The 12,862-nt window shown below is 45.0% G+C and overlaps 1 protein-coding gene across 2 annotated transcripts in view; it reads left to right on the plus strand.

Moving 5' to 3' along the window:
* spata20 (spermatogenesis associated 20) overlaps window positions 1–12,862 on the plus strand; it is a 478,863-nt gene that overhangs the window by 105,269 nt on the left and 360,732 nt on the right. For both annotated transcript variants that reach the window (XM_070857501.1, XM_070857500.1), the window contains exon 11: window positions 1,500–1,692. In XM_070857501.1, coding sequence (XP_070713602.1) covers window positions 1,500–1,692 — 193 coding nt within the window. The remainder of the gene's footprint in view (window positions 1–1,499; window positions 1,693–12,862) is intronic.

Below are 12,862 nucleotides of genomic sequence, written 5' to 3' on the forward strand. Positions count from 1 at the left end.
TCTGGTGGGTCTGTCCCACTCACAGATGACAATGGAGGAGTTTGGGGCGTTGGTAGGATTCTGTGAGTACGACTATGTTGCTTGACTAGTCTGTGAGACAGTGATCCCAATTTTTGCACAAGTACCGAGATGTTAAAGTGGAGGTCTTTGCAGGTTGACTGAGTGTGCCTTGTCGTATCCAAGTCTGATGCCAGGTTGTCTCCGGTTTTCTTCTGAATAGGCTTTGACGTAGCGGTTTGTTACAACTGAGTCAACCCCATTGCTTTGGGACACATATAAACCAGACCGGCTAAGTGCAGCAGGTTTCCTTCCCTAAAGGACATTAGTGAACCAGATGGGTTTTTACGACAATCCGGTAGTTTCATGGTCATCATTACTGATACTAGCTTTTTATTCCAGGTAACTGAATTTAAATTTCCCAGCTGCCGTGGTGGAATTTTAACTTATGTCTCCGGATCATTAGTCCAGTAACATAATCACTATGCTACTGTACCCGCAAGTTGTTGTCTCACCTTTTTGACGTGAAAGAAGTGATTGTTCCCCTAGCTCTTTGTCAGCAATAAACTTAACCGGATGATGGCCTCACAGAGCTCACTTACCCCTGATCAGCATCTGGTGTGGAGTGGACAGTATAACTTGAGTCTGTTGGTACTGTCTTTCTCCACGCAAGTGCCAGTCTGAAACCAATATTAATACACTAGTATAACTGCATACATCCCATGCTTTAACTGTGCCCAACAAGCACTAAAGGCATATTCAGTTTTGGAATCAAACTGTGAATGTAATGGACCTCTGGAGATCAGATTGTTTTCCCCTTGCCAGCTTTCTCCTGTCCTTATCTGAAGAGTTCACTCATTGCTGTGGCTGGGTTCGTCCAGCCACCCCAATCTCCCTAGTAGCTAGTCTTCTGTGTGTTTGCCAGGGTATTTTGTAACGGGGGTTGTGTGTCGGGGGGGTTGATTCCAATCATACAAACATATAAAATTGAAAGACCATCAAGCTTCCCCACACCATAATGGCCGGGGCATCACGACTAAACACATTTTCCACCTTCCACCCACCCACGGCCATGTAATCTCCTGAGAGGGGCAAAACTCCAGAGTAAAACCCCAGAGCCAATAAGGGAAAAAATACTCTGGAAAATTCCTCTCCGACCCCCTCAGGTGATCCAAGCTTGATTTTGTTCCACCTGACACCCACATGTGCTCCTCCAGCCTCGGGATTTCTAGAAAGCAATCAGGAGCAGGAATGCTGGTGGATTCCCCCGCCCCCCCCCTCACGAAGGCAGTGGTACTGAGGCCAATTGTAGGGATCCTGCCCACACTCTGATTGATATTAGCTAACTCAGCCCAGACCAGGGATTGAACCTGCGAGCTTCCCGGTCTGTGTGGCTCAGCTCGGTGAGCCATCAGGAGGTGCTGGAGATGAGATTGGAGTAAAGTTGTGTCTGCAACTTTTTTTTTCAGTATTTTTATTTAATGCTTCTTCAAACTTTATAGGACCCTCATGGAGAATTAGAAGACAAGAATGTCCTCATTGTGCGTTACTCACCGGAGTTGACAGCTTCCAAGTTTGGCTTAGAAGAGGAGAGGGTGAAAGACATTCTAAGCACGTGCAGAAACAGGCTGTACGAGGTCAGGAAACAGAGGCCCCGTCCCCATCTGGACAGCAAGATGCTGGCATCATGGAACGGTGAGTAGCAATTAAGAAAGCAAATGGTATGTTGGTCTTTATTACAAGAGGATTTGAGTACAAGAGTAAAGACGTCCTACTGCAATTATATAGGGCCCTGTTTGAGACCGCACCTGGGGTATTGTGTACAGTTTTGATCTCCTTACCTAAAGAGAGATATACTTGCCATAGAGGGAGTGCAACGAAGGTTCACCAGACTGATTCCTGGGATGGGGGGATTGTCCTATGAGGAGAGATTGAGTAGACTCGACCTATATTCTCTAGAGTTTAGAAGAATGAGAGGTGATCTCATTGAAACATACAAAATTCTTACAGGGCTTGACAGGGTAGATGCAGGGAGGATGTTTCCTCTGGCTGGGAAGTCTAGAACCAGGGGTCACAGTCTCAGAATAAGGGGTCGGCCATTTAGGACTGAGATGAGCAATTTCTTCACTCAGGGTGAAATTCACACCGCAGAGGGCTGTGGAGGCTCAGTCTTTGAGTATATACAAGACAGAGAGCAATAGATTTTTGGATATTAAGGGAATCAAGGAACATGGGGATAGTGCAGGCAAGTGGAGTTGACGTAGAAGATCAGCCATAATCTCATTGAATGGCGGAGCAGGCTCAAAGGGCCAAATGGGGTACTCCGGCTACTTTCTTATGTTCTTATGTTAACATGGCCCGTCTCTGCCCTTGCCTCAGCTCATCTGCTGCTGAAGCCCTCTTCCATGCCTTTGTTACCTCTAGACTTGACTATTCCAACATACTCCTGGCTGGCCTCCCACATTCTACCCAACTTAAACTTGAGGTCATCCAAAACTCAGCTGCCTGAGTCCTAACTCGCACCAAGTCCTGCTCACCCACCACCCCTGTGCTCGCTGTTCTACGCAGGCCGTATCCCCTGGTTCTACTGTTCTGGGCAAGGTGAAGTAGCTGGCCATGCCCTTTTAGAATCATAAAAATAGCAATCATATCAGCTGTCAACCTCTCAGAAACATCTCAAAACGCTGCATAAAGAATGAGATAGTTTGGAGTGTAGCGACTGTCGCTACGTAGACTTTAAATACTGTAAAGCTACAGATCTTTATTCCCACGGAAAATTTTGTGACTTGACTGGGTTCCAAATTACAATTGTACTGAGATGTTTACTGCCAAAAAAACTAAAGCATGTTGACAGTTTTAGGTTAGCATAAGCCTTCAGAGATAAGATTTTCTTAAACAGGAGCTTGGATTGTCACGTCTGTCTTTTCCATTCTGCTCCCAGTTGTTAAGCAGCTCACACAGTAATTTAAACTGTAGAGAAGAGATAAAGTGTTTGGCTCAAAAATCTCATTATGCGATTACAACTATAGGGTTCGGAATAATTACCTTTTGTTGAGCTCTCTTACACAGACGGATTTGCCAAATAATGATCAGCCTCATTTGATCTTCTTTTACATAACTCGCAGAATCTGCAATATATACTTTATTGTGCGTGTGTGTGTCGGCCTGGTCTCGGTTAGTAGCACACTCACCTGAGTCCATCGATTGTGAGTTTGAGTGTCACACCAATGCCTAATTTAGACTGACACTTGAGCGCAGTAGCAAGGAAGTGCTGCATAGCGAGAAGGGGCATAATCTTAAAATTAGAGCTGGTGTTTCGAGGGCAGATACAGAGAAACTATTTCCTCTGGTGGGGAAATCCAGAACAAGGAGTCATAAGCTTAAAATTAGAGCTAGGCCGTTCGGAGATGATGTCAGGAAGCACTTCTGCAAACAAAAGGTAATGGAAACCTGGCACTTTCTCCCCAAAAAACGATGTTGGGGTTCAGTTGGAGCTTTCAAGACAGAGATCATTAGATTTTTGTTCGGTAAGGATATTAAGGGATATGGAACAAAAGTGGGTAAATGGGGCGGAGGTGCAGATCAGCTGTGATGTAATTGAATGGCAGAACATGCTCGAGGGGCTGAATGGCCTCCTCCTGCTCTAATATTTCTAAGTGACATTCTTCAGATGAAGTATGAAACTGAGAGCCAGTCTGCTTCTTCAGAAGGATGTTTAAAGATCCCAGGACACAGGCGCACGCACACACATGCACGCGCACACACACAAAGAAAGACTTACTGCAGATTCTGCTAGTTATGAAAAAGAAGATAAAATAAGGTTGATCATCATTTGGCAAATCCTTCTCTGAAAGAGAGCTCAAGGAAATATAATTATTCCGATCCCTGCAGTTGTAATCACATAATGAGATTTTCTAGACAAACGCTTTATCTTTTCTCTTCGGTTTTAATCACTGTGCGAGCAAATTGGGGGCAGAAGAAGAAGAACAGAGAGTTCTCCTGGGTTCTGTGGAAACATTTCTCCCTTAATTTAACGGTCCACTTTCCCTTCAAACACAAACCCAGATTAACCGGTTTTTCACCTCATGGCGGTTTGTGGAATGTTGTTATTTTGCCTACATAATAGTAGTCACTGCACTCTTCATTGTGTGAAACATTGTACAACATTTATATTGCAGCTTTAATGTAGTAAGATATCCCAAGGCACTTCATATGTGTTATTAAAACAAAATTTGGCACTGAGCCACAGAAGGAGATATTGGGACAGGTGACCAAAAGCTTGGGCAAAGAGGCAGGTTTTAAGAGCATCGAAAAGGAGGAGAGAGAGTGGAGAGGTTTAGGGAGGGAATTCCAGAGCTTGGGGCCTAGATGGCTGTAGGCAAGGCCGCCCATGGTTGGGTGAAGGAAATCAGGGATGCTCAAGAGGCCAGAATTGGAGGAACACAGAAATTTTAACATTATAAGGCACTATATAATCCTCATATAAAGGCTGTGTGCATGGGTTGTACTGGAGCAGATTACTGGGATGTGTAGTGAAACTGAAAAGATTGACAAAAGTAAATGTTGGTCCCTTAGAAGATGAGAAAGGGGATTTAACAATGGGAAATGTGGAAATGGCTGAGACCTTAAACAATTATTTTGCTTCGGTCTTCACAGTGGAAGACACAAAAACCACGCCAAAAATTACTGGTCACGGGAATGTGGGAAGGGAGGACCTTGAGACAATCACTATCACTTGGGGGGTAGTGCTGGACAGGCTAATGGGACTCAAGGTAGACAAGTCCCCTGGTCCTGAGGAAATGCATCCCAGGGTATTAAAAGAGATGGCGGAAGTTATAGCAGATGCATTCGTTATAATCAACCAAAATTCTCTGGACTCTGGGGAGGTGCCATCAGATTGGAAAGCAGCTAATGTAACGCCTCTGTTTAAAAAAGGGGGCAGACAAAAGGCAGGTAACTATAGGCCGGTTAGTTTAACATCTGTAGTGGTGAAAATGCTTCAAGCTATCATTAAGGAAGAAATAGCGGGACATCGAGATAGGAATAGTGCAATCAAGCAGATGCAACATGGATTCATGAAGGGGAAATCATGTTCAACTAATTTATTGGAATTCTTTGAGAATATAACGAGCATGGTGGATAGAGGTATACCGATGGATATGGTGTATTTGGATTTCCAAAAGGCATTCGATAAGGTGCCACACAAAAGGTTACTGCAGAAGATAAAGGTACGTGGACTCAGAGGAAATGTATTAGCATGGATCGAGAATTGGCTGGCTAACAGAAAGCAGAGAGTCGGGATAAATGGGTCCTTTTCGGGTTGGAAATCGGTGGTTAGTGGTGTGCCACAGGATCGGTGCTGGGACCACAACTGTTTACAATATACATAGATGACCTGGAAGAGAGGACAGAGTGTAGTGTAACAAAATTTGCAGATGACACAAAGATTAGTGGGAAAGCGGGTTGTGTAGAGGACACAGAGAGGCTGCAAAGAGATTTAGAAAGGTTAAGCGAATGGTCTAAGGTTTGGCAGATGGAATACAATGTCGGAAAATGTGAGGTCATCCACCTTGGGAAAAAAAAACAGTAAAAGGGAATATTATTTGAATGGGGAGAAATTACAACATGCTGCAGTGCAGAGGGACCTGGGGGTCTTTGTGCATGAATCCCAAAAAGTTAATTTGCAGGTGCAGCAGGTAATCAGGAAGGCGAATGGAATGTTGGCCTTCATTGCGAGAGGGATGGAGTACAAAAGCAGGGAGGTCCTGCTGCAACTGTACAGGGTATTGGTGAGGCCGCACCTGGAATACTACGTGCAGTTTTGGTCACCTTTCTTAAGGAAGGATATACTAGCTTTGGAAGGGGTACAGAGACGATTCACTAGGCTGATTCCGGAGATGAGGAGGTTACCTTATGATGATAGATTAAGTAGACTGGGTCTTTACTCGTTGGAGTTCAGAAGGATGAGGGGTGATCTTATAGAAACATTTTAAATAATGAAAGGGATAGACAGGATAGAGGCAGAGAGGTTGTTTCCACTGGTCGGGGAGACGAGAACTAGGGGGCACAGCATCAAAATATGGGGGAGCCAATTTAAAACCGAATTTCTTCTCCCAGCGGGTTGTGAATCTGTGGAATTCTCTGCCCAAGGAAGCAGTTGAGGCTAGCTCATTGAATATATTCAAATCACAGATAGATAGATTTTTAACCAATAAGGGAATTAAGGGTTATGGGGAGCGGGCGGGTAAGTGGAGCTGAGTCCACGGCCAGATCAGCCGTGATCTTGTTGGGTGACGGAGCAGGCTCGAGGAACTAGATGGCCTACTCCTGTTCCTAATTCTTATGTTCTTATGTTCTTATTAATGTTGGGGAAGTCCAGAACCAGGGGTCACAGTCTAGGGATAAGGGGTAAGCCATTTAGGACCGAGATGAGGAGAAACTTCCTCACCCAGAGAGTGATGAACCTGTGGAATTCTCTACCACAGAAAGTTGTTGAGGCCAATTCACTAAATATATTCAAAAAGGAGTTAGATGTAGTCCTTACTACTAGGGGGATCAAGGGGTATGGCGAGAAAGCAGGAATGGGGTACTGAAGTTGCATGTTCAGCCATGAACTCATTGAATGGCGGTGCAGGCTCGAAGGGCCGAATGGCCTACTCCTGCACCTATTTTCTATGTTTCTATGTTTCTATGAAACAAGAAACCTGCATGGGTTTCAAGAAGGAACGAGGCAGGTTCTTGTCAACAAATGAGATTCAGGGTTATGGTGGCGAGATGGTCTAGATGGGTTGAAGTTCTTCTATCTGAAACTGTTCCTATGTTACTATTTATATCGCCGGTGACTGGATATCTCTTATGAGAGAAATTTATTAATACAGTGTAGGGACAACTAAAAGTTCCACACACCAACATGCTAATGACTTGCAAATGCTTTATACATTTTTAGACCTTTATGAGAAAGAGCTTGCATTTAAAGCATTTTCGTGTCTTCAGAGCACTTCACAGACAATAACTTACTTGTGCGCACAGCAAGGTCCTAAACACAGCAATGAGATCAGTGAGCAGATAAACTGTTTTTAATGGTGTTGGTTGAGGTGATCCAGGTTGGCCACGACACCGACAGAACTTCCTGGCTTTTCATAGATTAATGCCGTGAGATCGTTTAGTTCCACCCGAGAAAAAAAGACGGTTCCTTTAACAATGCAGCACTTCCTGGGGCCGAAATTGGTGAAACACAAGTTCCGTCCATTTTTCAGCGGTCCCCAGGCGGTGCGTCATTTTTTTACCGCCCGGTACCGAGTGGGCAGGAATTTCATCCCACTTTTCTCGGCAGGGAGTGGAGTGCAGCAAGCAGTGTGCGGCAGAGGAGGCCTTTCGACTCTGGAATCTTCGGCTCCCGAGTTGTGCTCACGCGCGACTGTCAAGCTCTGCCCCCCCAAGAGGCACCGACGAGAGGCCAGAGACTGGTGGGGGAGAGGGGGGGTTGTCAGGGAGACTGGGGGATGAGAGAGAGAGAGAGACTGGGGGGTGACCGAGAGACTAAACATTTTTATTATAATTCATAGAATCATAGGTGCAGGAGTAGGCCCCTTGGCCCTTCGAGCCTGCACCACCATTCAGTATGATCATGACTGATCATTTTTGCAACTTTAGGACCCCATTCCTGCTTTCTCTCCATACCCATTGATCCCTTTAGCTGTAAGGGCCACATCTAACTCCCTTTTGAATATATCTAACGAACTGGCCAAAGATTCACCACCCTCCTGAGTGAAGAAGTTTCTCCTCATCTCGGTCCTAAATGGCTTACCCCTTATCCTTAGACTGTGACCCCTGGTTCTGAACTTCCCCAACATCGGGAACATTCTTCCTGCATCTAACCTGTCCAATCCCATCAGAATTTTATATGTTTCTATGCGATCTCCTCTCATTCTTCTAAATTCCAGTGAATATAAGCCTGGTCGATCCAGTCTTTCTTCATGTATCAGTCTGGTGAACCTTTGCTGCACTCCCTCAATAGCAAGAATGTCCTTCCTCAGATTAGGAGACCAAAACTGTACACAATAATCAAGGTGTGGCCTCATCAAGGCCCTGTACACTGCAGCAAGACATCCCTGCTCCTATACTCAAATCCTCTCGCTATGAAAGCTGCCATTTGCCGCCTTTACCGCCTGCTTTACCTGCATGGTGTACCATGACACCCAGGTCTCGTTGCACCTCCCCTTTTCCTAATCTGATACCATTCAGATAATATTCTGCCTTCCAAAGTGGATAACCTCACATTTATCCACATTATACTGCATCTGCCATGCATTTGCCCACTCACCTAACCTGTCCAAGTCACCCTGCAGCCTCTTAGCATCCTCCTCACAGCTCACACTGCCACCCAACTTAGTGTCATCTGCAAACTTGGAGATATTGCATTCAATTCCTTCGTCTAAATCATTAATGTATATTGTAAATAGCTGGGGTCCCAGCACTGAACCTTGCGGTACCCGACTAGTCACTGTCTGCCATTCTGAAAAGGACCCGTTTATTCCTACTCTTTGCTTCCTGTCTGCCAACCATTTCTTTATCCACGTTAATACATTACCCCCAATATCACGTGCTTCAATTTTGCTCATTAATAAAGGAATATATAAGGCTTTCTTAGACCCATTTATATTTTTACTAACATTAGAAAATACGATAATCCATTTCAAAATACATCAAACTGTGGAGAACTATAAAGATCTGTGTAATATCAAACAAACCTGTCAGCTCCGTGTACATACTGCCCACTTAAGATCCACTTAAAAGCATCTTCTCCAGGAAGATATGCAGTTCCGGCAGTATGTCAATGGTATGTCATGAATTTTGCACTTTTGGGCGGTATGTCGGCAGTCTGCATGGGCGGGCGATGTGCATACTGCCCGGCGGTATTTCACTGAATTTTCCGCCAGGCGGTATGTCGGTGATATGTAGGTGTTTTTTCACAAATCGCATTTTTGGGCGGTATGTCAATGAATTTCGGGCCCCGAGTGTCCGTCTGAATTATGCGCTCAGGTCACTGGCGGAGGGCTTGAACCCACGACCTCCTGACTCGGAGGCAAGAGTGCTACTAACTGAGGCATGACTGACAACAACAACAACAATTTGTATTTATATAGCACCTTTAACGTAGTAAAACACCGCAAGGCACTTCACAGCAGTGTTATAAGACAAAATAAATAAATTTTGACACTGAGCCACATAAGAAGAAATTACAGTAGATGACTAAAAGCTTGGTCAAAGAGGTAGATTTTATAGAACATCTTGAAAGAGGAAAGATAGGTAGAGAAGCTGAGAGGTTTAGGGAGGGAGTTCCAGAGCTTAGGGTCCAGACAGCTGAAGGCACGGCCACCGATGGTTGATTGATTATAACCAGGGAGACTCGAGGGCAGAATTTGAGGAGCGCAGACATCTCGGGAGATTGTGAGGCTGAAGGAGATTAGAGAGATAGGGAGGGGTGAGGCCATGGAGGCATTTGTAAACAAGGATGAGAATTTTGAAATCGAAGCGTTGCTTAAGTGGGAGCCAATGTAGGTCAGCGAGCACAGGGGTGATGGGTGAGCGGGACTTGGCGCGAGTTAGGATATGGTTAGCCGAGTTTAAGTAAGCACTGAGTGGTGCATCTTTGAGCCCTTGGTTCCAATCCAGCACAGACCTCTGAGACGAGTGATGACGATATGGATCCAACATGAGATGAGTTAGTCAGTCTCACTCCAGCTCCAATAGTAACATCCTCATATAAATGCTGTGTGCATAGGTTGTAGTGGAGCAGATTACTGGGATGGGTGGTGAAACTGGTACTACTTGTAGCTGGTGCTACATCTGTTGGATTGAGGCTGTAGAGGGGCTGATTTAGGAGATGTTTGAAGGTCATGTAGTTGGAGCATGGGTACTCTTCTGAACTGAGGGCAGAAACTAGAGGTAGTATCACTCTATAACCTTACAACTGCTGTACCTGGCCTGGGAGTGCTTGAAGGAAACCTGTCGAAGGAGATTTACTCTGCACCCAACCTGTGCTCTCCGTGATCAAGGAATGCTTGACAGAAAATTGGAGAAATTAGAGAAGCTGGGACTGTTCTCCTTAGAGCAGAGAAGGTTGAACGGGAAATTTAATAGAGGTATTCAAAATTATGAGGGGTTGCTCGAGTATAAAGGAAGTAAACTGTTTCTAGTGGCAGGAGGACTGGTAACCAGAGGACTCTGATTTAAGGGAAGTGGCAAAAGAACTAGAGGAGAGATGAGAATTTTTTTTAACGCAGCGATTTGTTATGATCTGGAATGCACTGCCTGAAAGGGCGGTAGAAGCAGATTCAATTGTAACTTTCAAGAGGGAATTAGATAAATCTTGAAAGGAGAAGAATTTGCAGGGCTATGGACAAAGATTGGGACTAATTGAATTACTACTTCAAACAGCCGACACAGGTTCAATGGGACAAATGGCCTCCTTCTGTGCTGTATGATTTTATGAACAGCACAGATGGAGTTTTACTCTGACCTAGGTGTGCTTGATGGAACAGTGTGGCGGGAGTCTAACTCTGCATCTAATCCGTGACAGACCTAACACAAGAGCGTTGGATGCTGAATTTGAAAGTATTCCATTCCCCCACTGCTAACATAGAAACATAGAAAATAGGAGTGGACCATTCGGCCTTTCGAGCCTGCACCGCCATTCAATGAGTTCATGGCTGAACATGCAACTTCAGTATCCCATTCCTGCTTTCTCGCCATAGCCCTTGATTCCCCTAGTAGTAAGGACTACATAGAAACATAGAAACATAGAAAATAGGTGCAGGAGCAGGCCATTCAGCCCTTCTAGCCTGCACCGCCATTCAATGAGTTCATGGCTGAACATGAAACTTCAGTACCCCCTTCCTGCTTTCTCGCCATAACCCTTGATCCCCCGAGTAGTAAGGACTTCATCTAACTCCCTTTTGAATATATTTAGTGAATTGGCCTCAACTACTTTCTGTGGTAGAGAATTCCACAGGTTCACCACTCTCTGGGTGAAGAAGTTTCTCCTCATCTCGGTCCTAAATGGCTTACCCCTTATCCTCAGACTGTGACCCCTGGTTCTGGACCTCCCCAACATTGGGAACATTCTTTCTGCATCTAACCTGTCTAAACCCGTCAGAATTTTAAACGTTTCTATGAGGTCCCCTCTCATTCTTCTGAACTCCAGTGAATACAAGCCCAATTGATCCAATCTTTCTTGATAGGTCAGTCCCGCCATCCCGGGAATCAGTCTGGTGAACCTTCGCTGCACTCCCTCAATAGCAAGAATGTCCTTCCTCAAGTTAGGAGACCAAAACTGTACACAATACTCCAGGTGTGGCCTCACCAAGGCCCTGTACAACTGTAGCAACACCTCCCTGCCCCTGTATTCAAATCCCCTCGCTATGAAGGCCAACATGCCATTTGCTTTCTTAACCGCCTGCTGTACCTGCATGCCAACCTTCAATGACTGATGTACCATGACACCCAGGTCTCGTTGCACCTTCCCTTTTCCTAATCTGTCACCATTCAGATAATAGTCTGTCTCTCTGTTTTTACCACCAAAGTGGATAACCTCACATTTATCCACATTATACTTCATCTGCCATGCATTTGCCCACTCACCTAACCTATCCAAGTCACTCTGCAGCCTAATAGCATCCTCCTCGCAGCTCACACTGCCACCCAACTTAGTATCATCCGCAAATTTGGAGATACTGCATTTAATCCCCTCGTCTAAATCATTAATGTACAATGTAAACAGCTGGGGCCCCAGCACAGAACCTTGCGGCACTCCACTAGTCACTGCCTGCCATTCTGAAAAGTACCCGTTTACTCCTACTCTTTGCTTCCTGTCTGACAACCAGTTCTCAATCCACGTCAGCACACTACCCCCAATCCCATGTGCTTTAACTTTGCACATTAATCTCTTGTGTGGGACCTTGTCGAAAGCCTTCTGAAAGTCCAAATATACCACATCAACTGGTTCTCCTTTGTCCACTTTACTGGAAACATCCTCAAAAAATTCCAGAAGATTTGTCAAGCATGATTTCCCTTTCACAAATCCATGCTGACTTCGACCTATCATGTCACCATTTTCCAGATGCACTGCTATGACATCCTTAATAATTGATTCCATCATTTTACCCACTACTGAGGTCAGGCTGACCGGTCTATAATTCCCTGTTTTCTCTCTCCCTCCTTTTTTAAAAAGTGGGGTTACATTGGCTACCCTCCACTCCATAGGAACTGATCCAGAGTCAATGGAATGTTGGAAAATGACTGTCAATGCATCCGCTATTTCCAAGGCCACCTCCTTAAGTACTCTAGGATGCAGGCCATCAGGCCCTGGGGATTTATCGGCCTTCAATCCCATCAATTTCCCCAACACAATTTCCCGACTAATAAAGATTTCCCTCAGTTCCTCTTCCTTACTAGACCCTCTGACCCCTTTTATATCCGGAAGGTTGTTTGTATCCTCCTTAGTGAATACCGAACCAAAGTACTTGTTCAATTGATCCGCCATTTCTTTGTTCCCCGTTATGACTTCCCCTGATTCTGACTGCAGGGGACCTACGTTTGTCTTCACCAACCTTTTTCTCTTTACATACCTATAGAAACTTTTGCAATCCGCCTTAATGTTCCCTGCAAGCTTCTTCTCGTACTCCATTTTCCCTGTCCTAATCAAACCCTTTGTCCTCCTCTGCTGAGTTCTAAATTTCTCCCAGTCCCCAGGTTCGCTGCTATTTCTGGCCAATTTGTATGCCACTTCCTTGGCTTTAATACTATCCCTGATTTCCCTAGATAGCCACGGTTGAGCCACCTTCCCCTTTTTATTTTTACGCCA

Source organism: Pristiophorus japonicus, chromosome 16 (genome assembly GCF_044704955.1).
Source record: "Pristiophorus japonicus isolate sPriJap1 chromosome 16, sPriJap1.hap1, whole genome shotgun sequence".
Taxonomy (NCBI): Eukaryota; Metazoa; Chordata; class Chondrichthyes; family Pristiophoridae; genus Pristiophorus; species Pristiophorus japonicus.